General features: G+C 39.3%; 2 protein-coding genes across 5 annotated transcripts in view; both read right to left on the reverse strand.

The window, feature by feature from the left end:
- Positions 1-585: 585 nt before the first annotated feature.
- LOC143433514 (hemocyte protein-glutamine gamma-glutamyltransferase) lies at positions 586-6,313 on the reverse strand. Its single transcript, XM_076910862.1, has 9 exons — positions 6,268-6,313; positions 5,917-5,973; positions 3,829-4,331; positions 3,527-3,753; positions 2,792-3,396; positions 2,227-2,324; positions 1,684-1,974; positions 1,150-1,310; positions 586-1,058 (listed from the first exon to the last, which is right to left on the reverse strand). Exons 3-9 carry the CDS (start codon positions 4,301-4,303, stop codon positions 774-776), a joined length of 2,142 nt encoding a protein of 713 aa, XP_076766977.1. The 5' UTR covers positions 4,304-4,331; positions 5,917-5,973; positions 6,268-6,313; the 3' UTR covers positions 586-773.
- Positions 6,314-11,245: 4,932 nt separating this feature from the next.
- The window catches only part of LOC143433517 (uncharacterized), a 45,622-nt gene continuing 30,323 nt past the window's right edge, over positions 11,246-26,544 (reverse strand). For 3 of the 4 annotated variants that reach the window (XM_076910865.1, XM_076910867.1, XM_076910869.1), the window contains exons 4-8: positions 20,853-21,023; positions 15,629-15,782; positions 14,013-14,548; positions 12,733-13,012; positions 11,246-12,215 (exon numbers count right to left, since the gene is read on the reverse strand). In XM_076910865.1, the coding sequence (XP_076766980.1) occupies positions 12,102-12,215; positions 12,733-13,012; positions 14,013-14,548; positions 15,629-15,782; positions 20,853-21,023 (1,255 nt within the window). In that variant the 3' untranslated portion in view covers positions 11,246-12,101. The remainder of the gene's footprint in view (positions 12,216-12,732; positions 13,013-14,012; positions 14,549-15,628; positions 15,783-20,852; positions 21,024-26,544) is intronic. The other variant, XM_076910866.1, reaches the window with a different exon arrangement.

The following is a 26,544-nucleotide window of genomic DNA, read 5'->3' on the forward strand; positions in this document are numbered from 1 at the left end:
TAGAGGTAAGAGAGAGAAAGATATATAAGAAAGCTATAAGAAAGAGTGAGACAGATATGAGGACCCTACTGTAGAACCCCTGGCGCCATCTCTGTAAAAAGTGCTCAAACTGGTCGCACAGCGGTACCGACAGCGAAGTGAACTACTGTAGCACTAGCGCCATCTTTTGGAAGGCAGCTGAAACTAGGTCGGTAATTAGTTTCAGTACCCTCCGCAGAGATGGCGCTAGTTGTTTTCAGTAGTTCACTTCACTGTCGGTACCGCTGAGCGACCAGTTTGAGCACTTTTTACAGAGATGGCGCCAGGGGTTCTACAGTAGGGTCCTTATTATCTGTCTCACTCTTTCTTATAGCTATTTTATATATCTTTCTCTCTCTTACTTCTAAAGCGGTAGGTATAAATTATCTTACTCTTTCGATTCAATGAAAATTAAGGAATTTCTTTATTTAATCAGCAGTACTCTAAAGTTCTGTAATTACAATGAGAGAGATAAGCAGAGAGATGGAAAGAGAAGTGGAAACAGAGTCAGGAAGGCAATAAATGTCTAATATACATATTGTAGTCCTTTCCTTATACGTGTTTTCAAGGTTTACATATCTTTCGAATTCCAACAACGTATCCACTGATCAGATATATTCATAGTCGTCGACCTGAAATAGAATTCTTCCGTAACGGTAATAGCAATGATTTAATTGTACATGTATTTGCGGTTTGCAATATTCGATCGATCCACGACGAACGTTGCAGAAGGCACTTCGTTTCGTTGGCAGACTTTAATCCATGTCGAAAACTTCAACGACAGTGGATCCAGTTACGTCTACCAGCTCTTTCGAGGTAAATGTGGCAATGATCGTTTGCGGTCCAGCTTTCTGCGGGACCAATTGGTGTTCTACGTAGACGTCTTCTTCCGGTTCGACGTCTCTGAACGCCAGTGTCTTGTTCCTTGTCAATCCTGGCCCAGCGTAATTGAACCTGCACTCTGTCAGTGTCCTCTTAAGAGGATTCTTAAAGCTGAGAGAAATGGTTGATGGATTCCCGACCGTGGGCTCTCCTTCGATCTGAAATATTTCGTTATTCCGAAGATGTTAAATGTTGGACCAATTGATTATATTTTAGATTTGTCTCGTTCTCATCGATCGAGCCTCTCACCTTGACCACGATATTCGGCTTCAATACTTGAAAATCATCCTCGTCCGCCCACGTTTGATTCGTCTCCACAACTGTGGCGATGCAGTACAATTTCATATTGCAATACTCCACCAGCTTGTCCAAATAATCATCCACTGTGACCCTGAGCCTTAACTGTTCGCCTGGGAATAAATTGGACGTGATTCGAATAAATTATTTGAGGAACATGTAAATCAATAAATTCGAACGCTAGGTAAATTTGTAATCCTGAATTGCAACAGGATACGTGGTTCTGCCGAAACGATGTTATAAATAATGCAATCGAATTTATAACAGATGCAGAGGGATCTGCATCAACTTGAATGTCACTCATAAATTCTGTCGAACGTTCAAGTAGGACATACTGTAGTACGTAAGACACTTCTGTTTGTACAATAACTTACATTATTACTCATAAACATTATTTAATATTTATTATATAGTTTAAGTATTATTTATATCGATTCTAAGATAGATAAAACGTCTCTAATTTTGAATGAAAATCAATGAACTTACTTGCTTGTGGTTGCAGAACGAAATTACCGGATGCCCTTTTCACCAGATGAGCCTTGATCCCCTTATAATAGACGCTACCAGCGGACAAAATCGCTTGAATGGTGCGTGGTTCTTTCGATTTGTTTTTCATGTTTACTATCACTGCGAACGGTTGGCCGATATTCACTCGTTCGATATCGACGAGATCGAATTCTACGTCCTCCGCAGCGGGCGAGGGCATCGAGTAAAACCTCTTGGCGAGTTCCGTGCTACGCACAGCTCTGTATAACGTCAGTCGTTCAGCTTCCGTTCCTAAACACGCAACAAGCGAATAAACAAATAAGAATGAAACTTAGGAATGTTTGGAACGAAGCATAATTTCCCGGTCATCGTTCACAGCGGTTAGTCTCAAGGAGAAATTCGACAGAGGTGGTTCGTAGATCTTTGTGGAGCGCGTTCCAGTTGAATAAAGCAAGTCTTTCTTTTAATGGAAACTCATATACGTGTACGATAATTTTCCTAAGCGTTGAAATATTCATGTGCGTTTAATTGATTCGTATTTACCTTCTTTCGCTTTGTATAGAGCTGTTATGTCCTCTCTGTCTCTGTCGCCATTGGGATCGTAGATCCAAGGTGCCTTCGTTAGGATCATACGACCGATGCTATCGAAAAAGGTGTTTGATTTTTCAATTCCTCCTCTTATTACTTAATATAATTAGAGTGTCGATCGTTCAAATGAAACGATTTGGTTAATCAATCCTGTGCCATCAATAGGTAGTAAAGAAATGAAAAGTACAGTAGTATCAATAATATGATTACGTAATTTTAAATTGCAGTAGCATAAAAATTTTTGCATTCTATAGAGCCATTTATATTACGATGACGTAAACTGACAATGGCATTCGTCTCTTGTGTGGCCTCAAGGTTAAGATTACCACTTTAACCGTGAATGTTAACGAGTCGATGGTTTACGAAGGAAATCAGAGGTAATAAAACGGTGTTTATTTTGTAATTAACGTCTCTCGTCATCGACGATCATTCATAAGTGAAATTTTGAATTTCCTTTTGGCATTAATTGCTAGGATTGTATACAAAAATAAATGCATTATCGAAGATCAATAATACTCACTGATATTTATTACAGTCGATCTTTCTGTATCCCATTTCGCTTTTAGGGTCCTCCATCCACCTCATCAGATCCGCGTTCACAGAAGCCAGCATGAACGTCACGTCGTAATTAAACCCAACAGCACCTTGCCTGATCGCCTCCACCGAAGCTGGACCGCATTGATACATGCCTTCCGAGGGTTCCTGCGGCGTGGCGTCGATCGCCTGCCAACCACCGTAACCCTTGGGCAGATCCGGCCTGGCCATCCAGACGTCGTTCCAAACGTGGTAATTCCAGATGGTATCCGCGTCGAATGTGACGTTGTTTGGGTCGTAATCGAGCTCCTCGTTATTTATGTCGTAGTAACGATCGATGGACAACGAGGCGTTCGCGTCGTGGGCTGAGACCAAGTTCGAGACTACTCTGGATGGTATACCAAGAGCACGACAAACAGTGGTGACAACGCCGGCGAACACCCAACATTGTCCGTAATTCACCGGCTCGCCAGTCTCTAAGAATTGTTCGAGAATGGGCACGCTTCCGGTCCACGCGGCTGGCGCGGTACCATCCTTGTAATCGCCGTCCCACCGGCCGGTCACAACACCTTTGTCGTCGTTGGAATTCACCTGTGGACAAACGTAACGTCGTCGAGTACTGGGTAAGCCTTTGAAAGCTGAAAATATTTTTACGAAAGGGTTACTCGCAGGATTATCCGCAAACGTATGCCTTTATTAGCGTTTACAGTAGGGAACTCACGATTCTCGAAATAGCTCGGCACATTTTGACTGGATCTCCTCTAGCGTTAGCCAGAATGCCGGATCTTTCAAGCAGTAATTGGCAAGCTGGAAGCACGCAAGCATCGAACTGCCCGAACACCCATTCCCTGCCACGCGAACTTCCCCATGGTCCAACCCAAATCTTCCCTACGTCGTTCAAAACATACTCGTCCAGAAGGTGTTCATCCTCCATGAATACTAAATCCTCTGAAAGTGGAACGAGAATTTGTTACATAACGATTTCGATGAAACTTTTCACACGAATAGAAAATTCCCGAATACCTTTCATCCACGGATTGTACAGCAGATAAATGTCACTCTCGTAGTTATAAGTTTTTGGTGCCTGCTTGCTTCCCACGATGGTAGTTTCTACGTTCAATTGCCATACTCCAACCGGGCTGTCTATGGGACTTCTCACTTCCACGGATAAATCCGCCCCGCGAACACCCACCATGCGTACACCCCAAGCCTCCAAATCGGTTAGATAGCTGTCCCTGTTTGTGACAGTGTTCACGCCTCTGGTTCCTTTGAGAACATTCGGATTCGGGCCAAAACTGAACAACAAGCGGACTATATCCGTTTCGTCCACATAATCTCGATTGAATCTCAACGCGACGATGAAAGATTGCCCTCTTCTGAGAACGGCTGTTGGTGGCTCGAGGTGTACCAATTCATAATTGATGGTGTGATGCGCCTTTGCATTTTCCTTCGCGTAAAGGAACACCGATTCCACGGTCAATGGTTCTTCCGTAGACATTTCAGTGGGTTCGAGGAGGTCGTTTCGCCTGTGACAGAAATTTGACATTAGCAGCTATTGAAAATATAAACTTTGATCGTCTTCAATTTTAATCGTAAAGAATTTTTATTATTAATGTATAACTAGTTGACAGTAGAAGAACATTGAAAATATATTCTTATCTTGTAAGTTTAAAGTTCAAACGATTTTAAAGTGTCGACTAATTTTATGAATGGCGGTGATTAAATCTTCTTATTAAAAATCAAATGATTCATTTCATTTCTAGTAGAAGAACAGCTGATAGAGGCATAATGTATGGTATATTGTTATTCATCATTGCGGTGAATCGTGTGCTAATAGATTCACTAATAATAGCTATGGACTCATTCGTAGTAGTACGTTGAAGGTTTACACGATTTCATTCATGTGTTCTTTCAACACATTCTCTGAAGCATTACGCATTGATCGTAGGAACGCGATGAAAAAATTTGTTTTCCCTTAATTGGCTAGTAGCCGTGCGTTCTACATAAAAAGAAAAAATTTCTTCGGCACAGTAATGCCAGTTTCTCGCTTGAAAGGAACGATGTCATACGTATCGAAGAATTCTTATCTTTTATAGAGATCTACAAGTATTCGTTAAGATGTTAGGTATTCAGAATGGCCACAAATATGTTTACGCACTAAAAGAGTTAAGTAAAATTTAGTTATTACGTATTCCGATAAGACTGAACAATGAACAATTTCCGTGAAAGTTGAACGTTACTCAATGCCTACATTTATCACGTCCACCGGTCTAAGTATGGTTCACGTTTCCAAGAACTGTTCGCAAAAGCGATCGTGAAGCTTCGTGCATGGCGAACCACTTGTACCCAAATACCAGACGCGTTTTCAATTGCAAGACAGCCGGGAATGTACCATTGATTCATCCAATTGTTGCGTAAATATCCGGGATTGAGCTGAGAACCTGAGCTGTGTCACGAGCGGGTGTCTTACCCCTGAATGAAATCGATAGTTAGCGAAAATGATTCATTTCGATGAAATACCGTTGCATAATGCTTCCATTTCACCTTGCGTTAACTCAATGATCCGTGAAAAGGAAGAGGCTCCAATATTGTTTTTCTGTTTTTTTTTTTTTTTTTTACTAAACTCTAAATATGTTTACACTGTAATATGGAATGCGATGTATCTATGGCTAGGAAATGTAAATTAATCTAGTGATCTCGGATAGAATGACTACGATTACTGTTCTTGGTGTTACGCAAACATTACGAAATATTTCCATGGTATAATTAACGATATTTATATAAATAGCTCGTAACAGTAAAGCTGGCATCAATTTGGATGAAATCAGTGGGGTTTTCAAACGTGTTTCAGGAAGTGTCCTTCGTTGTGTACATATCTTCTTCTTAGGAAAAAATCAATGAGGTTTTGATACTGGTTATCTAATGTTATATATACGATTAGCATTATTATACAGTGGCACGTTAATTTTTTAATTATGATGATGAGATTCTACAAAATTTACCATAAATAATCTACTTTTTGTATAGAAATTTTCTATTCTTTGTATTTCAAATATGTGCAACACATATACTTGGACAACCATTTGATAAATTGTTTTCTGGTCCTCTTACCTTGAGTAAGTTCTTATTTCTCTTATTTCTTCACGTTGGAGTTGTTCAGAGGTACGACTGGCGACATACGAAAAGAATTTAAATGTTTCAAAGGTAACAACAGTCTCAACAATACAAACATTTTTTTACAACAAGTAATAAAATGACACAAAGTATCGTCCAAGGTAAATGGATACTATTTACACATTTTATTACAGACTCTCTGAATAGATGTACGAAGTGGTAAAAGTTAAAAAAATATGACTTAGAATATAAATTGCAAGATTCGAGTAACTAACGAGGAATGATTAAGAGCAAAGCAGCGTGATTTGTTGAACTTATAAATTCAAGTGGGATGATAAAAAATATTACTTTGACTTGAAGAAACAATGGATATCGAACCGGCTACGATTAACTGTTAGCTTAAACTCTCACGGTACTGACATTGACAGAGTGTTACACTCTTTTTATATGAGACGCAGCTCCCTCAAGCTGGTCGCCAAGTCCCCACTACAGCACGTGGGGATTGCAGTTCCAAAACTTTCGTGTGCTAATTTCTCCCAGAGTTATCAAAGATTTAATCGTTTTTAATACACGGAAAAACTGTTTCAGACGATTAATTATTCATTTTTTAAAGTATTTCTAATCGATTGAAAAACGTTTAAACAGAAACAGAATTATACAGAAACTTACCATTTTGTAAAATGGTACAAAACGTGCGACTGCAATTGTATCTCAAATTGATAATGTTTTTCTTAAATAAAAATTGGAATTTACAAACAATTTATAAAAAAAGAAAAGTAAGAATGCACGTAGTGCAAGCGTCAAAAGATTTGAATGCAAAGGAAACATTTATCTTATCGCTTTTGGTGCATATCCCTAATTAGCTCGTTAGAATAAGTCGGTTGTAAAGAGTATAGATGTTAGTGGATGTTGCGGTTTCCCGCACGATTGATATCTTTAGGTGAGAAGGATGAAGGGACGCGAAAAGTGCGCTTTTCAATTTTCCATAAATTTATTTGCGCTCCGTTTGTCCGGACTACACAAATTACATTGTAAATTATTGGTCTATCTGTGATTTTCGGATTCCACGGTCTCCCTTTTCCCTTTTCAACCTTTTTCTCCAGGAGCCGACACGCGTTTTTAATCCTGGAATACTTACTTAATATATTTTCAGAGTTCCAAAATGCTAACTTGGATGAAATTCCACTTTTGGATGGTCTTTGGACCTTCTTTGCAATGAATGTAAAATTAGGCAGTTTTAGATGAAATTTTCAAAAGATTCTCACAGAATAATACCTCGTTGTACATCTGATAATAAATTAATAAGATTCGCGTGTCCGTGGTAAATCATAAATATACGAATTTCTTTCTAAATAGCGTCTAAGGATGTGAAATGTGTGTGGAATCTTATCCACGTTAGAATTTCAGGGTATAATGCATTTTAAAGACGTCTGTTTCGGGCGTAACAAATTTGTTTTCTCTTATTTACGCAGAAGATACAATACGATAACAAAGCTGTACGTTTTCAAAATCTGATCGATGCGATCAAGCAGAAGAACACAGTGGTTACATGTATCCTGTATTGGATAGACATTTTTGTTTCTATACGTTGGGTTTAGCTGAATGTTAAGTATGTGAAACGTTTGTGTACAAATTTTATTCATAAATGAAACAAACATTCCCCCCCCCCCTGGATTACTCTTTGGACTAAAAATGAAATTATTATAGTATTTCGTGAGAATATCACCGTGATAGAATTCAAAGGATAAAGGGATCTAATTCCGTAGCACGGAACAATAATTAAAGTACACATGTAAAAGAACATTCGAGATAATGCTATATACCTATAACTGTTATATACATAGTCGGGCAGTTTATTCTCCAAATTTTTTAATGCAGAATAACTTATAGCTATTAAATTTGCTTCATTTTTGGAGACCGATATCTTCAATGTTATTCGTTTTAATCGTTGATCGTTCTTGTTTTAAAGTATAAAAATAATTGAAGTTTAGTTTCGAAGAAGAGCTTTCTTTAAAAGGAAAGTGGAATATGTGTATTGCCTGCTATATACATTATTACATATTAAAGTATAGGGGTTTCACCTGTGATTAAATAGTAAAAGCATTGTGTCACTAAATGTATATAGCAAATGATTTTTTACACAAGGATAATGTAGAATATGAAATTAAAATGGTCTCGTATTTACAGCATAAATTTAAAACTTAACATAATTAAGTCATCCCAGTAACTAATGCGACTTATTGTAACACGTAAATTAAAAGAAAAAAAATGATCTGTAGTTAATTAATCGATAATGTATTTTCCCTTATTTTTACAATTCTTCAAACACTTATTGTATCTTGTTTAACAGTAACCCATATTTTAAAACATATTTTAATTCATCCTCGCCACGTGCTGTTTTCAGTTTGAAATTCTTTTTAAGCCACGATTTGATACCAGTTTGGCATGAACGATTTTGTCTATGTACAGTTGTATATTGTTGATACATAATCGTCTGAACCTTTTTATATTTCCGATAGTACGCATACATATATTTCAAGCAGACTGTGACGAGATTATTTTAAAGTGCGCTTTTTCAGAAAATTGCATACCTTATGGGATGACCTATTATTTTAGTATTTATATAATTGCGTTATAAATGCTCAACATCAAGTTCATTGGGAAATGAGGATACATAAATTGTTACTTAAAATTTGCAATGAGAAAAGTAAACACTCTGTAACGTTTGTTTAAACTCAACACGTAAAAATTTGGTTAAAAGAATGTATAATACTGATTATAATGGACAAAGTTCCAACAGTAACTTTTTCTCATCTCGTTAACGATGACATTGACAATAGAGAAAAAGAAAAATATATATATATATATTCTTTCCCAAATAAATAATCGTTTTTATTTTAAGAATTTACAAAATATTTACAAAAGAAATTCTTTAGACTTGGTCCATTATGAATAAAAGCACTTAATGCTGATCAACATCGATCCCAACGATTCGATCGAACTGGATGATATCAGATTCCGAAAAGTACAGCTAGAAATTTAATTTGTCGCCACCATGACAGCTCGCACGCGTCTAACAAGTACAAATCAAGAATTCCTATATAAGGGGATACGTATTCTAAGAATAATGGGTCGCATGTTGAGCATCTGTCTAAAAGTGTCTAGAAACGTTACAATTAAGGCAAACGGTATTCGTACGAGAACGAAACGAGAGAAACCACAGTCACTTTGTGGCTATGACGAAAAATCTTGTGACACGAACTCCACAATAGGATCAACTGGATAATTATCGCCAATTAGGGCAGCCTAAACTTTTTTCCTTCCATAATCGCTCGTCGAATTATTCTGAAATTATTTCTGGCAATAGTTTCAAAATGAATCACAAACCTTTGCACGCGTATACTGTCTTCATTAGTTAAATTCTCTTATTTTTCCAAAACAAATAAGATTAAGTTCTATAACTGTTTTTATATCGTTTTTGTCTTTTATTTAATGTTTTCTCGTTATTTTATTTTGTTTCCAAGTGGCGATTGTGTCATCCAGTTTGGACTATTTCCGTATCGTGTCGGTATTCTATAATTTCAAATATTCAAACACGTTCGGTCTATTAGAAAGATATAAAATAAGGTTCGATGTGTGAAATATCTAACGAACGAATTCCGATTATTTTGTTTGTCATACACATCTGTATGCTCTTGCGTTTCTTCCTATTTTTAGAATGCAGCCGTTTTTCTTCCATTATGGCACACGCCAGGCACATGTATATCTCCTCACCCTCGAATAACCCACGCACTAAAAAGGCATATGTGTATATATATACAGATATACATATATATATATATACATATATAACTCGTAACTATAAATTCGAGCGAATACGAAACAACATAAAAGTAAAATATACAAAAAGATTTCAAATACAAGTTCAAAGCTTGAAAAATTTATAAAGTCTACAAAATAAATTATACAGCCCCCTAAATTGCAACCACGATAAATATATCCCTCATATTTTGTATACCTCTTCGCCGTTTTTTTTCTTTTTTTTTTGTTATTTTTTCTTTATAATTTAGAGTAAACGTTTGGTAAACGTAACGATAATAAAAAAGCGGGTACAATAACAAAAGGTATCGTGTGCTAAATCAATTAGAAATTAAAAGCATTAATCGCAAGTACGATCAAGATCGTTTAATCGTAATAAATGACGAATCGTATCAAAGAAAACAAAAAAAAAAGCAATGGTTCAAGCGAATTTCACTTCGACGTACGTAGTTTTTCATTTTTATAAATATTAGCTAAATAATGTAACAGCACTTCACTTTAGATCCCAATGCGATCTCGCGTAAAGACGACCGCGTTTATGCCATTTTTTTTTTTTTTTTTTTTTGGTCCGATCGTACCAACCAGTCTCTCGTTTTATTTTATTTTTCGTTCTGCTCAAAAGGACATACACGATGAGGCTGCTAAACGCGGTCGTGTATTTTAACAAAATGCAATCCTCGATCCTACTATCACAGTCAAGTCTCCTGTTTCTCGTATCCCGTATTTTTTTAACGCGCAACACTATAATAACGCTTTGTCCGAACGTTTCTTCGCGTTTCACATACATACAAAGAAGAACGTATCGATGGGTTACAGCGCAAACATTGTACCGTCCACATACTTTTACATTTAATCATTCAAAATGAACTTTATAAGGGACAGGTATGACGAATACGTATATAAAAATATTCATCGTAACATATTATAAGATAAATATAATAATAACGAACCTGTATACAGAAGTGTCCACTATAATATACTGTAAGATAAGTTCATGCCTGTGCAACATCGAGAAACAAACAAAAGATGTTCGTACGATACTAGAAATGAAGTAAATGTCTACTAGAAATGGACGTACAATATATTCGTGCCGCGGACCATCGACACTTGCAACCATATCGAAATATATTCACAAGTGAATGGAATATTTCGCGAACACCTTCGCGTATCGCGAGTCGTCTCGAATGTGTCAAATAGAAAAAAGAAATCAAGACAAAGAAAAGGCAGAGAATGAAAGAAACCTTCGTTTATCCATTACGAACGAGCAATCAGAAAATATTTTTTCCGTAGGAACACCAGTGTGCGCGGGAAATGCAATGTTTCTTTTTTTTCTCGTTTCTATTTTTCCTGTTTCTTTTTTTTTTTTTACTAAAAGGCGTTGGTATTCGATGTTCGACGACGAAATAGCGCGTATTCCAAACGTTCGGAACACCGTGCAAGCTCGTGTCTTAAATAGATTATATTTTTTGCTTTTCGTTTTCAGTGTTTTCCGTTTTCTTGCCGCTTCTCGTAATAACTTTACGATGCAACACTTTGCCAGCTGTACCGATTAAAAAGATAGTGCCCCAACTAGCTCAGATATATAATAATCAACAAGTAATCGCGAAATATGCATTATTCTATGTATATATAATATAGCTTCTTTTGTAATATTCATATTAATATATATACCGCTTTGTTCATTATACTCTTGACGTATATGCAGGGCATATATAATGCGTGACTAGTTTAAAAACGAAAATCCCTTCGTTCGCCTTGCGCGTACGAGAATACTACCTACTTCTTTATTTGCTTCAGTTTTACCAAATCGATCTTACATCTGTCGTATATTATACATCATACAATTATTTTACACGCTCACGTATGCATATAAATAATAACAATTATTCACACGTGGTATAACGTACACGGTGTTTTATTTGTTCGTAATTTCGTTACGTTGCTGCTTTCAAAAGCGTCTTAATTAAATTCTGCAAGCGTGACTGAAAAACTTTGTTACGCATGCATCTCGCTCTAAATACAAAGGATCATTAAAATCGCTCTGCTCGTAGCGTTTTATATATTTATCTTCTCTTCCTGCGTTCATTACTTTCTTTATCGTCTGTATTTCGTCGTTTTACTTTGAACGGTCTATTATCTCCGAGTAGCTGACCCGGGTCAAGATCTAGGTAATCTAAACGATAATAATTGCCTATTGAAGACCGCCGAAGCGACACACCGTATCGACGTTCTCGCACGCTGGGAACAAAATCGGCGCCTAGCACGAAGACAACGATGTGTTAATACGAGACGCTTCATACGCTAGCGAGGCGACGGGGACTCGTGTTATTTGGTTGCATTAAATTATTTAGTCTCGTCGGGGGCTAACTCGGAGCGTCTTCCGGTTCCACCACCCCGCCGGATACGCTTGGCTCCGTATCACCGCTTTGGCTCATCGAGACGAACTGCTGCGACAACATCTGTAGACTCTGTCGTACCTAAAACAACGTACATCCCTTTTGTTACATATCGGTTTGTTCCTCGCCACAGTGTTTCAAGTAGTCGATACAAATGCAAAACCGCTATTTAACACGACGGAGCTCGGCTGTTGGGTAACAGGGGTGAAAATAAGAATTAACGTGAAAGTAAACGTCAAAATTATTTATATGTAGAGCACTTTGCGCATACATTAACAACTGTGATAGCATAAATACATCTGTGTAACAACATACGATAAGTAACTCTTGATTCTGAAAAGACTAGAATGAGCTAGAAATAATGGATCCAAATAGTGCGAAACATTTTTTAAACTACAGTTTTCTTCGCGATAAATACATAAAAAGAATTGTAGGTTCGATGAATTTCCTCTTAAGTTCGTACTGCTAGGATCAATTAGTTCCTAATCGAGATCTTCTACTGAATTAATAGTTTGATAATAACATAAAGAGACTATACGCTAATACTTTTAAATTCCACGATGTCGTAGATAGCTTCTTACATCAAAGATCATCGTACCTTTACTATTTGATCAAGGTTTGTGTTAAGGTAATGCAACAGCCGATCCTGAGTGAAACGCTCCGGCGAAACGAGCGGATGGTTCAGATACGCCGTGTGTAGCCTGTCGATGCGAATCATCATCAAAGCCGCCGACACGTAGAGAGCAGCTAGAAGAGCTATCAGGATGGTGATTACAGTGCTTGTTTTCAATCCACCCGTGAACAAGGATAACATAACGTTGGACTTGCTGGGACCAACAGTGGCTGGAAGCAACGATACCGGCGATGGCGGTTCCACTCTGAAAAGTAACAAGGAATAATTAATGAACGGGCAAGAAGATATTTCCATAGTCCCAAACTAAGGCTTTCTATTTGGAAACTGTTATTAATAATCGCATTGGCAATTAACCCTTTAACTAAGACAGACTTTGAGACGCACACATGCTTACAGTATCACAAGTGCAAGTTTTCTATGCGTCTTCAGGCGTCAACAGTAGTCAAAGGGTTGATTTCGAATATCTTAATCCCTTTATAGCCACGTGCAAAAAGGCACGTGTGAAGCTTTCCATCGTTCATTCTCACCTTATTCTCTAAACAAACTACATTCCACGGCCGTCAAAGATATATACAGATTTGAAGGAACACGGTTTATGATAATACACGAACCAGACGCGAGAGATCGAATTAACTGTACGGCAATGTAAAAGTGGAGAATCTCGAATTTACTTAAGCACTAAACCAGAGGAACTGAGGCTTGATCAGTTTGAACTTTGAATGACCCATGCAAAGTGATTCACCTAACTCGATCACCTTAAATTATTCGCAGAGTAATCGTTATACCGACAATAATACGAAGCGAAGCTTACGTAAGCACGGGAGGTACATAATTGCCTGCATAATTAATAGGCTGCGTTTAATCAGCTTTCAATGTTTGAACTTAGAAGACTCTCTGAAGTCTGACGCATGTAGATTTACCTTTATCTTTGCACAACGAATACTATAAAAATAACTGAAGCCACAGGTCGAGTTAGTTTAAACCTTTTCGAGACGAGATATTTTTTTGAAGGCATTTAGTACCAATACATGTGATAATAGATCGTACGATTTTATCCTCGCGCCTATTCCTTCACTGACCACCGATGATTCCAAGTTTAGCTTCAAAACACAGACACCGGGTGTCGTGTGTCGTTTTGCCTCGAAAAATTGCAGCACACACGGTGGTGCGTTGCTCGTCTCGAATCGGTTAAAGAGAGAATAACGTGAACATTATGCGAATAAAATTACGTGACCATCGCTTACTTTACGGATGGTGGTAAACTCGGCCTGGCGATCGGCAGCGGAACTCCGTCGGTTTCAGCGCAAACGATCGCCGGTCTGGCGTTCAAATCGGTCCCGCTCTCGGACATGCTGGAGTCGTCCTCCTCGGGGTTCACCTCGGAGTCGTCGACGACGGCCAACGTGTCCGGTACGAGAAGGGCCTGCTCGTTTACCAGCGGCAGAATCGTCGGCGAGGGTTGCGGCTCCATCGCGGCGTCCCAGACCTGTTTCATCAGCTTAAAGGTCGAGTCCCTGGACAAAAGGGAGCAGAAGACATGCCTCTCCTCCTCGGTGGCGATGGCCACCGCGTTCGGTATGATCCGCGCTGTCTTCTCCTTGCTGATCTTCAAGACGGAGACAGTCGGTATCAGCAGCTTCGTCACGTAGCCAAAGACGTTGCTGTAGAACGCGAAATAGTTGGGCGTGATGTACAGGTGGCCCTGCAGCAAGATGTCGCCTACCAGCGCGCAGCTGTAGTAGTTCAATACGCGTTCGTCCGCAGCGACCTGGTGGAGTTTCTGACATTAACACATTTCCAGCTGGTTAAGTAATAAGTACGCCTTTTTTCGTGTTATCGCTTCAGCCAGCGATCACGTGAGATCACGTCGGCTTCTTTTGGTTCTTTTCTCTCATTACGGTCAATCCTATAACGGGATTAACTCCGTGTCGTAAGCGAAACTTGAGAGTAACCCTGGTCAGATTAAAACAGCGCGATGGAACCGTAATGCTAGACCATGTTTTCAGAATACCGTGTTATAAGAGGGTTGAATGTACCAAATTACATATATATATATCGGCTTAATAGGGATGCGCCTTCCTAAAGTTATACGAAATGTGAAAGTTGCAAGACGAAGAGTTGTTCTCTTCTGGTGATACTAATGTTTATGTTGTTCGAGTTAAACGAATTAAGATGTTACAGAAAGTAGACACTTGAAAAGAAATAATTCGATGAGTTATGAGTGATAATGTAAAATAAACGTGATCATCGTGAAATGAATGATCGATAGGAATCAAATTTTGCATATCAGTAAGAGAATCTAATAGAATTTCAAAAGTGCGATTAAACTGAGGTACAAAGAAATGAATTTTACTAAATTCTTGATACTTCGTAGATAAATGATAGAAGAAGAATATTATACTTTTAATCTGCACAGTATATATATAAAATTATGCGAAATTTCAGAGTTATCACGTTATGCACTACGTACCTATGTAGCCGTGAACAAGACACACACTAGGAGACACACGATTAGAACAGAATAAAGTAAATCACTGTTCACGCAGATCGTACTTTGAAACAACGTCATTATAGAACGCGATAAACTTTATTGCTTTTTATACGAGACCAACTGACGATCGTCACGCAGATAAGTCCATAGTTACCGACGACGAAGTCTGCGTCTCTTATCAATCGATTGGAGTAATGAAACGAGATGTAAAAAAACGAAAGAAGTGCGTCGAACAACGGTTTCCGTCCGTGGATGTTATCGAATTGAGTGAGGTTCTTCGAATTTTGTCGTTCGACAACGGAGTTCCCTTCTAATTTCGCGAAAGTGAGTGGTTCCGACAGGCGAGCAAGTGAAACTACGTTGAATTACCTGAGAGAAATGCCTGTGGAATTTCTTCTGTCTAGCGCTGCTGGTAGTTGTTGGTGACGACGTGGACGAAGATCTGCTAACTTTTCCCGCGGCTTGCACGACGCCTCCAGCGGCCATTGATGGTGCACTTCTGCTGAGCGGCTTCGATAGATGACTAAACCAACAGAAACGGGATAAAGATATATTCAATTACACGCGACATTGTTGCAATATTTAGGAAAATTAACCAATTTAAAATCAACCAAAAAATTAACCAAAATTTGCACTCGGATACGCTTCCCTGAAGCTTTTAATTTAAATGGAAATTCTTTATTTCTGGTGGTCGTTGGCAGTAGAAACTATTGCTAAAAAAGACCGCAAAGAGTTAAAAATAATGATTTTCATTGTCTATGACTTAATCTGCTCCGTTCGCATCCTATCAATACCATTGACCGTCAATTGGAACGTTTTACTAAGAAGATCTCGAAGATAATGAGAAACTACATGATTCTCAGCTGCGAAATGACTCACGATTCGATAAATTTGATTGTCAACCCCCTTACAACTACTATCTTACTTGCTCGTCGGAAATGGAGATTGTAATTGATTAGAATTTGTCGATAGGAAGGCAGTAAGTGCTATAAATAGTCTGCACGGTAATAGTTGAATGATACAGTATCTAATAATGTAATAGCGCAATGATGCATCGGGTGTTACACGAGTTACAAACCCCGGCAGTATGTCCCACAGTTAAGAAACTTAGGCACGATTACGACGCGTTACTTAACAAGTAACGTTTTTTAATTACGATTTTTTCTGGGTCGTGTTCACGTTTTTGTTGGGTCCTGAATTTCTATGTGCTTTACACATAAGATGAAATGATTCTATCTACCGTTGAATGATCTATTTATAGCCATTGTTTTGTTGTATATTCCTTATCAAAGCAAAGACTGCTATCGACTTTTTCCTCATAAGAGTGTTTATAATATATTGTAATGACGCACTACAACTTTTATATATAGATCTACTGTGTAGTTGCAGAAGATTATTAGAAATTTTCTGGAATATTCTAATAACTTTGTACACTATACAGCCTTTCTTTAACCACTAAGACCCTTTTCAACCAAACATTGTTACGCTAAATTTTAGCGAAAATCACGTAACGTCGATTGCATCGAGAAAGTGTCGTAATTAATGAAAACTATCATAATCAACAGCCCTATCTGAAACAAGACTATCAAACTACCAGATATCTCGAAACACTCCACAGACTCGCGCGCGATAAAACGTAGCGATCCTTGAGAAAAGTAATCGACGCAACCGTTGGAATCAACAGATTGAACACCCGGTTCGAAACAGCATCCAGTGGCGATCGAAGAAACAAACTCTCTCGATGCAATCGATCCTCGCGCGATTAGTCATCGATCGACGACCAGGATGACCGTGTCGCGTTATTTTAAATCGTTCCAGTAATACCGAGGACCACGCGCACCTCGTGTTCCTCTTGCGAATCTTCGGGCTCCAGATATCGTTGCTCCACACATCATAATAAGCGACACTCATCTTCGAAAGTTCATAACAAGATCTGACACAGCCTGTCTTAGAAAACCCAGACACTGCAGATCGAAGGTTGATGACAGAACCGAATCCTCCCTTAACGGAAAGGGTGGCAAGGTTCGCTTGGCTCGATGTCCACTCGAATCGGGTCGAGTCGAATCGAACGTTTCAACGAAACGAACCGTAAGTCGTTGTCCACGGAACTAACTATTAATTCGTCGTTACAGCCGTACGATGGAATTATGTCGATGGTTAATTGCCGGCTCGCTGCTAGTCAACTTGATGTAATTTAAGGTCGAGCGCCGATCGAAGATGACGGGGGATACGTTCTCGGTAGTTGAATCCCTGCGAGTGCATCGGACGTCCCCGTTTCGGCCATCGAGCGCCGGTCACAGCTCCATTCGAACCCCTCTGTCTTCCCTCTTGGACACCAAACTGACGGAGACGGTGATTTTTATAAATTACGAGGAACACGTTCGGAACTGTTCGATCTTTAATTTCAGGGTAATTTTCAGTTACCCTGCCTCTTCTTCCATGTATCGCTGTGGTGTTGATTTTAAAGAACACACGCGAGCAACGCCGGCGATTACAAATATTTAAAGTATTATTAGAGGCACGTGGAAACGATCAGTGGTTGATGAATTGCCGTTCCTCTTAGCACTGGCGATTTTTAAAGATAGATGACGCCGGTAACTGTAGATATTTCAAACAGTTTATCCCGCTTCCGTTTCACCGAGTCGCTATTTAAATCGATTATCTCTTTTCTTTTTTCAACCAATTCTTAAGCCACGTTTACATCGTCGAACCAACCTCGATGGTCGTAAATATCGTGTTCAAATGGTGTAATTCCATGTCACGTGGAAATGTTTAGGACTCGTTCGATTCCCGTTCCTTTTACCGTCACACGGCTTGTCGATTTTTTGAGAGCGCAATCGCGTAACTACGAGTAACAATCGCGAGCAGGAAACTGCGTAAAAGTTTCAATGGTGATTAGTGTATCGATTGTTCGGCAAACGAATCGCATATTGTACAATGTTAGACTGGCGGACCCAGCATATATCGTCGTGTTATCGATGAGATTTGATGTTGATAATACCCTAACGCGTATATCTCGACTTCTTTCTCTCTGACAGTCTGATGTTGATTAAGTCCAATGTCCGGTTAAAAAATTTCGCGATAACACACCGGGCCGCTTCTGCAGAATATTGTGACCGACACTTGAGCGTCCCTCTTCTATCACAATACGATAGATATCGATCAGGATAGGGAGAGAAACGTGGGAAATAATTTTATTGAGTACAATTAATTAAAAATCGTTCGATAATTAGGAATATTTCTCGTGCCTCGTTGGTGGTTATCTCGTATATTGATAGCTTCCATGTTGCATGCTGTTATTCATATCTTTCGTGTTTCCCTTTATTGTGAAGTATTGTTTAGCGTGAACAAAAGAGAACGTTGCGTTGCGTGCAAGTATAACGATGGTTCGATTAATCAATTACATGCACATCGATTATAATTTATATTATAATCTATTTCGTGTTTTGTTTGTAGCTTTTTTGTAAGGGACATCTAATTGCATCGCGGAGGTGTACATTCATTTGTTCGATGCATCGTTGTGCTTAAGGTGAAGTTGAATTTTGAAATTATCCTCAGAATAAATTTTCATTGGTTTGTTTGAAACATTATTGATCTTACCAGATACGCTTGACTCATCCCATAAAGTACCAATTATTAAATTAGAGGTAACGCTTCATGGGGATCAAATGTAACGATTACATCTCGATATTGAGTCGAACCATCGAATTCGATGCTAAGATTTAACCCATTACTTTGTTTCCTATAATACCTTCTCAGTATCACTGAATATCAAAAGACTTTTAATGAATCGAATTGCAATTTCATTTCCGCAGATTGAAGTACTTTCGGAAATTGTAAGTCATGCTCAGTAAAAGGATAAAAGAAGGTTTGAAATTATGAAAAACGCAAATCCACCTTTTTTCCTAACAAAATCGTGTGTTACACTTGAGGTGGATAAATTCTTTGGAATATTCCACTTACAAACTTATCGAATACAATGTTAAACGAGTTAACGGTTTGCTTAACGCTTTGCCGGAACATTAAGAATTTTTTCTAAGACTATAATTAAGCATAAAATTGTTAGCACAATTAGCGATTCCTTTAAGTCGTATATGGAGAAGAATACGCAGGATTACGGAGGAACCCAAACGTGAACTCTGCTTGTGGTACAATTTGAAATATGCAAATTAGATGAAAAATGGCAGCTACGAAAATAGTACACTCGTTTGTAAACTGCGATTAGAGGCTGACGTTAGTTAGGAGGGAAAAGTACCGTTCAGTAGCAACAATGCCTCCTATTTAAAAATTTGCAGGCACGTTTTTTGGAAGAGAGCAAGACGATTAAAAAACTGAATCATACACATATTATCAGGCAGGTGTTGCAGGAAGAACGTATTTTGCGTTTCGTCGCACGGTACTTGTATGAACAGGTGTCGCGTATCTCGTGATACGTTATCACTCGTGATTAATAAACTTTTATAACTTTATGTAAAAATAAGATCGAGACTGGGGGAATGGATTTTACGTCATAGCGCACTTTTTAATATTCTTCTATGAGCCTTTTAACGGACGTTGTTCGGAGAATTTTTTGAAGCTTGCGAATTCATACTTTTGATAAACGTACCTGAGGAACACGAACATGAATAAAGATTTGCTTCACCCTCTGAATAGTACAATTTCCACTTTACATTTTTAAATGTTAAATTCCATTGCAGAATGAACGCGGTATTATAGTTGCTTCGATTGAGAAACACATCGAAAGCATTCACTGTCCATTAATTTTTCGTGGAACAGGAAGGTATATCTCCTTGAACACTTCTCTACGCGCAAAACTGGAATACGTAATTTCTGAATTGGGATACAAAGTCTTATCGAGAGGATTAATTCCACGTAAGCCTCGCTGAAGCGTTTGATTCCCATCGAATTCGAGGCATCGCGATTATCTTTGGGAGATTCACGCACCGGATACGGAAAATTGTCACGCGCGATACGGGAGCTAGACTAGCGGCTTGCAAGTTTCTCGCTGAGCATTTATAGTTTCATTCAACTAACTTTATCGAGACGTACGATGTTGGATTTTGATACGTTACGATTGCACAGCCGAGGCAAGGATTATCGAGAGATACCGAGAATCTTCAAATGTCACACCTTGCTACACCAACTTAGGCTGTTTAAGGAACGTGTGTACATTTCAAACATCTTTCTTTCAACAGGTACATAGTACACAATACATAAGAATTTCGACTCTATATTTTTTCTATACATCTAATTACTCGATACTAATGCACCAACCCTCGAATGGCACTTGATACTTTGTTGCAGCTATTCAGCCTGTTCGAAAATCGCGCATAAATACAAAAAGCTCCAAATTCAAATATTCAGTACGCTATACTAAAATCCGATGATGACAGTAAAACAAAACAAGATGCGAGATAAGGTAAATGAACCCCCAGATTAAGCTAACTCGTGCGCGCTTCGATCAGGTGGCTGGCATAACGATTCAGGATTAAAACGTGTATTTGTATCAGTCCCTGTTGCTCGATAAAACTCGAAAAAGTCCAAGATACGTTATCTTTTATCGATTTGCAGCTGTGCAAGAAGAAGGACTCACCTGTCGTTACATTTCAAAGCTGCGTGGCTCGGGCTCCGTGGCGGCTGCGAATTAGCAGCGGCGACAGTAAGCTGGGAGCCACTAATCGTCTGTTGGCCCGTTTGTTGCGCGCCAGGGGCTACTTGAAGAGGCGTGCTGGGTGCTGATCGTGCTCCTATGGACCCCGCAGACCTGTCGAAACAGAGATGAACCGATCAGTGCCCACGTTTCCCAAGAATTTTTAACAGCAATGCTCTTGGGTCCGTATAAGTCAAAACTGATAATAATGTATTTATTTATTTTTTTTTCTTAAGAATATTCTTTGAAGGCATTTTATTTTTGTAGAGTTTGATTCAATATTTGTAATATTAGTTTATAGGAAGAGGAGAATTGTGCGATTGTATTTGAAGAACACTGATTGCGATATTTAATGATCGTAGCCAGTAGACTGTTTGTTGTACATGGTATATCTGTCATCGAACCTTGGGGTGCAATAACTGAGTTCATTGCATGTCGATAATCTCTGCACTAATTTTATAATAAGTTATTTCGTATTGACGTAAGCAGAGATAAATCGCCTCCTCTTCTGTTATCGTATAGCAGTTTCTTTTTCGAGCTATCAGTTATTTACTTGGCCAGTGAAAAAATGAAGTATTTTTATAACTCACTGGTGGATGAAAAAATTCTGTAAAGCTATCTGAACTGTAGTTGAACTAGCAGAGAGATATTAAATATTATTCCAAAAGTTTATTTTCAAAATTAATCTATATCTTGTAACACTGTTATATACAAAAGTCGTTTGCCCTTTTAAGATATATATTTCCATCTCAGCATATTTCAATTGATTTAAGTAGTTGGAAGTTACAAGGTGCTTGGGTAAGAAGTGCACCAGATTCTACTTATTGTTAAATAATAATTATTATAATTCTCTACTTTGCAGAGTATTGTAAACGCACCTAGCCCTGGTGATCGGACTAGAAGGAAAGCAGAAGTCGATCAAAGCACGCGTCTCAAACTCCATCGTTCCACCAACCCTTACTTTTAGCGGTCAACTAGAATACTCAGCTATCCGTGCGAGACTCGTGGGAATCCAGTATCGATAACGATTTTCTAGTTACCCGAAAATCGTAATGAACCAAGATTCACGTGTGAACGTCAAACATGAAGTAAGAAACGGCTATCGCGTGCTGAACTGCGTTTCTTTGAGACGACCACGTCCAGTATTCTTGCCCAAATGGTTGATGACAAGCAGTGGTGAACGTAGAAGTGACAGAGTAATCGCGAAACGATTACGCTCCTCAAAGGCTAGCACCTGTCTCTCGCCGCTTCTCTCTGACTTACAAACGACGAGAAATGCTGAAGAAACTTGACAACAATTTGAAAACGTGTCGATCACACGAGAGAGCTGTACTTTCGCGAAGGAAAATACGACGGCAATCGATGCACCAGCCCGGAGTGACAAACCGGTGGCTAAATTTAACGCGAGCGCGGAGTAGCTGAGTGATTAATCACTCTCGATTTTTACTTCCATTCTGCGAGTCGGAAAAAGAACCTTTGAACAGCGGAAATGATCGATACAAGCTCAACTGTATTGATAAATCAGTAATCCGACATAGATTTTCAAGATATTAATTGAAGAAAAGAAATTGTCGAACACCAAAGTCTATCGAAGTGAACACTCAGCACGAAGTATCATCGTCCAGCGACGATATCGAAGAACTACAGCTTAGAAGAACGCCTCTTCTATCGTGAACGATTGAATTTCCCACGGAACCAGATGAGATTAATAATAACCACGCGGGTATCGATGCTTCTTTGAGATCACTCGGATCGTGGAGCGAAGCTTCGCTCCCAAAGAGCTGAAAGCTAGTCGAGCTATGAAGAAGACGCTCATATCTCCAACAAAACGAACCACCAACGGTTGTGTACGATTTTTTATTTTACTTGAATTAATTTCAACGAATCCTCGCGACAGGTGTCTTCTAGAATAAAATGAATATTTGGTAAATGGCGGGTTTTGGTAGGAGAAGTTCTCGAGGAGCAACAGATACGCGCGAGCCCTCCGCGGACCAGCCGGGAAATCTGACTGACGATGGGGCTGGAAAAAAATAGCTTCGAGCGACCACAGGACACGCCATTTCGACCTTTTTAAATAATTAACGAACGCACTCTAAGTTGCAGAACTGTGATCTATACCCAGCCGGTGGACACGTGGCGTGCGCGCATCGCGTTGATTGATTTCACGACGGGGGCAAGAGAACAATGGTAGCGGAAGTGGAGGTTTAAAACGAAAGTTCTGGAAGTGAACCAGCGGCTGTTGAACGTCGCGTAATTGCAATACGGAAGTTGCGTGCCACGGATCGAGCTGCATTGAACGTAACTGTGCAACGAATAGTTACGTGGTTGTCGGCTGTGTTGTCTTTGGGGAGGAAGGGGGTTGCCCATTATTGGCTAGTGATACTTGGGATTATTGGAGCACAGTATTTTCGAGGAAATGGTAAAGACGCTATATTGGAAGTTTATGAAAGGTCTTTCCTTCAATTTTTATGATATTATATATATTTATGTGTTATTTGGTTTGAATTTTATGAACCAAACACATGTTACCGTTAGGAGAACTACACGAGCTAGAGGTTTGAAAACTTTCGTACTTTTTGTACACAGTAAACAGCAAGTGGAAATTGATAGCCAAGTTTTACCAACGAAACGCTTGCTGTTGGGTTTTATACGGTGTTTTAAAGCGTCGGAAGCTTCGTACTTATTCTTGTTTCAAGTACACTTTCTGATGATGCTGTTGCATGGATATAAAAATCGTAAATCGATCATATTTGTATATTATCGTGTCTGGAGGTTCGATTTCGTAAAAGCTGTATTTTCTCGTGCAACAACAGACAAAAGAGAGATAATTTATTTTAAATGGCAAGGTACACACGTTCCACTTTCGATATGGAAACATCGCGTCTTTATTCGCGATATTTTAAAACATTCGAAAACCGATCGAACTTCGTTCGTACGCGTACTCTAAATATACAGAATGAGAATCTTCTACTTTAAAAGCATATCGGAAATCTCATTAAATATTAACGACAATTGGCCATCCCAAAATAGTTTGCCCACGTTTTTAAATATTAACGCAGCACCTATAACGAGTTCGCCACACAAACTGCGGACGATTATGCATTTATAGGAAATGCAAATGTTCGAGAGGCGCAAAGTGTGCGCATATTTAGTAATACAAAGGCAAACAAAAAGTATCGAAAATAGAAATTGTAACGTTTAAAGGTCGATGCAGACTTTTAATTGGGAATTTCCTTTCTTATATTCAGAATTCTACTTATAAAAACAAAGATTTGCATAGTCATCCTGTCCTAAACTTGATCCGACGAAGGAATTTCCCAACGATCCAACCGGCTGTCTCATCACGGAACCGGAAAAGCATTTTTCTATTAGCCATTTGGTCGTTTCGCGAGGAAATATGTACACGGCTGGCTTTGCGTCGAATCGGTTGGCACGGATCCAAAAGGTCGACCGTTCGGCCGTGCCGCGCATCAATAACACCCGAAGCCTAGTTTAAAGAGGACGTGAATCCCTCTACAACCATCGTGTCTACGAAACTTCGCGAGATTCACTACCGCCTAAATACGCGGAACAACGAAGAAGCAATTTAAAAAACGATAGTCTGCATTCTATCAATCTGACATAAACGCGAGCGTTCGCAACAAGGGTGGAAAAGACATCGACGTAGTTTCTCGCAAAGTTTGTTATTGATGCTAACAACACAAGCATCTCAGAATGTCCACGTTACATTCCAACTTTGATATTGGAACGGATATGAATTTCATGAATTAATAGCTTCGTGGCGTTAAGTTCGCCGATGGCGGTATAATCGCGCGTATATTCGTAATTGATGACAATTCGGCTATTATCTTATACCACGTGCAATCCGCGGAGAGACGTTCTAGAACTTGTGCGATCTCGCGCTACGTTCTTCTACAAGTGCGAATAAAATAATCTCCCACCGTTGCGATATGTGCGGTTGCTGCATTATTGACGCGTGACAACTGCATCGTCGCGATCGTTTCTTCGAAGGACGTCGAATAATAATACAAACACCGAAACAACGACAAAAGTTGCGGCTAATTACGAAACGGCAAACAGCTGAGAACGTCGGAGGCAGAAGCGGATATCGATAGGAGCGCAGTTATCGCCACTTAAAACGGCAGTTTATCGTCAATTGTGAATTCAAAACCGCATTTTCTTTTCCTAAAGATAAGATAGACAAATCAACAGTTTTAATGAATAGAAATTTCTTAACAAACTAATCGTTACAGAATCGTGATTCTTAATTAATGTATATTAATGTATAGCATTTCCTTATCGTTGATGATCAGCGGGTTAACTTGATCGTCAGAGTTTTCTCACGTTCAACGTGTATAAAAGTGCACGAGAATTGAATGAAAAATTTGTTAGAAATGCCGGGATAGGGGTAATAATGAAATAATCGAAATACGTCGCTTGTACTTTGCGCTTCGGCATGGTGCCATTTAAAATGGACCCGCTTAAATTTCATCCAGACGAGAAGAAAAATGCAGATAAGGGAGGGAAACAAGGGACGCGTATCTTGGTTTCAGAATTCAACTTTCAAAGGCAATCAGATGGTGCATACAGGCAATTATGTAAATGCGATTGTATGCATTTCCTTCGCGTTCTTCGCGTTCGCGTGTTTTCGTTGCTCTGCTATCCACAGATGGACATCTGATTGCTCGTTTGCATGATAGCTGTTCCGCGTGCATAAACACATATATCCATATAATTCAACGCCCACTATGCGTCGAATATCGTGAAATGAAAACATCACCAGACCGTATGCGCGTCAACTTTCGCTATTTTATTAATCGTTCTCTAATTTTGACTATTTTCGCTGTGGCCAATACAGTACTATTTTGACCGCGACAGTAAACAACTTAGATATTGCTGGCACGATTCGTTGGTTAACAAAGTCTCAATTAACACCCCAAAATCATAGCTCAAAAAGCAGATTAATATATAATACTAACAAGAATACAAGAGTACAACAACAGGACGCTTAAACATCTCCGAGTACGAAACGAGCCTTAAATCTTCCAAAGGCACCTGGCAATACCGGACACGAGTGTACTTCGCAAGAAGAAAGGCGATACAAAACGTGCTTCGAGCACCTTTCCGGCAGACAACCGGTCGAGTCCGGCCGCTTAATACGAAGGACAGTCGTTGGATCACGTCCAGATCGATCTGCCTATCATACGCGAGCATCTCGTTGAATTAACGCAAGTACACACACGACGTCGCCTACGATCTCGAACGATTTCGGAATAATAACGACCAGCCGATGGTCTTCAGATGACGCCTGGATAGAGGTCGACAACGCGGCGCTGCGTCCCCTGAATAAAACACGACCAAATGCATTTCATATCACACGACCGACAGCTCGTTACCGCTCATACCTGGCGAGAGCAGCGAGAGTCGCACATGGTGACAGACGAGTGCTCGAAACGCAAACAAAGACTGCCTTTATCCAGCTCGCGCAACATTTCTTATCGTTCGATGCACAGCGACATTAAAAAGTACTTGGCCCCTGATTTCCATCTGCGATCTTGTCAGAAAATTGCAGATAAGGGAGAATCTGCAGCAACTTATTCGCAACGTCAGCATTATTACGGTTACGTAGATGAAC

This window comes from Xylocopa sonorina, chromosome 3 (assembly GCF_050948175.1).
Source record: "Xylocopa sonorina isolate GNS202 chromosome 3, iyXylSono1_principal, whole genome shotgun sequence".
Classification (NCBI taxonomy): domain Eukaryota; kingdom Metazoa; phylum Arthropoda; class Insecta; order Hymenoptera; family Apidae; genus Xylocopa; species Xylocopa sonorina.

Excerpts from the sequence above, each read along its gene's own strand:
- LOC143433514 (XM_076910862.1), bottom strand. The coding sequence starts at position 4,303 with ATGTCTACGGAAGAACCATTGACCGTGGAATCGGTGTTCCTTTACGCG. Across the intron at positions 1,975-2,226 it reads TCTATACAAAGCGAAAGAAG|GAACGGAAGCTGAACGACTG; the intron begins GTAAATACGAAT and ends TTGCGTGTTTAG. Across the intron at positions 1,059-1,149 it reads AGCCGAATATCGTGGTCAAG|ATCGAAGGAGAGCCCACGGT; the intron begins GTGAGAGGCTCG and ends GAAATATTTCAG.